The following is a 282-nucleotide window of genomic DNA, read 5'->3' on the forward strand; positions in this document are numbered from 1 at the left end:
AACCATGATTATGATGAATAAACATATCAATTATGATTGATGTCTGTGTTATCAGCAGCAACCGTAAAAACAGTCAAATTCGTCATCATAATACATTTATCTATTTTTCCGATCTATTTGATTCTTGTTTCATTGTTTTCTATACATTTTTTTCTTTTAGGTGGAAGCATGAGTAACATGTATGGAATGCTGCTGGCCAGATACCGTCTTTACCCTGATGTCAAACGGACCGGGGTGTTCGGCAAGAAGCCTCTCGTACTCTTTACTTCAGACCAGGTAACA

At 36.9% G+C, this 282-nt stretch overlaps 1 protein-coding gene across 3 annotated transcripts in view; it reads left to right on the forward strand.

Moving 5' to 3' along the window:
* LOC119590802 (cysteine sulfinic acid decarboxylase-like) overlaps window positions 1-282 on the forward strand; it is a 6,812-nt gene that overhangs the window by 3,521 nt on the left and 3,009 nt on the right. For all 3 annotated transcript variants that reach the window (XM_037939530.1, XM_037939529.1, XM_037939531.1), the window contains one exon: window positions 161-276. In XM_037939530.1, the coding sequence (XP_037795458.1) occupies window positions 161-276 (116 nt within the window). The remainder of the gene's footprint in view (window positions 1-160; window positions 277-282) is intronic.

The sequence above is a fragment of the Penaeus monodon genome, chromosome 27, assembly GCF_015228065.2.
Source record: "Penaeus monodon isolate SGIC_2016 chromosome 27, NSTDA_Pmon_1, whole genome shotgun sequence".
Classification (NCBI taxonomy): Eukaryota; Metazoa; Arthropoda; class Malacostraca; order Decapoda; family Penaeidae; genus Penaeus; species Penaeus monodon.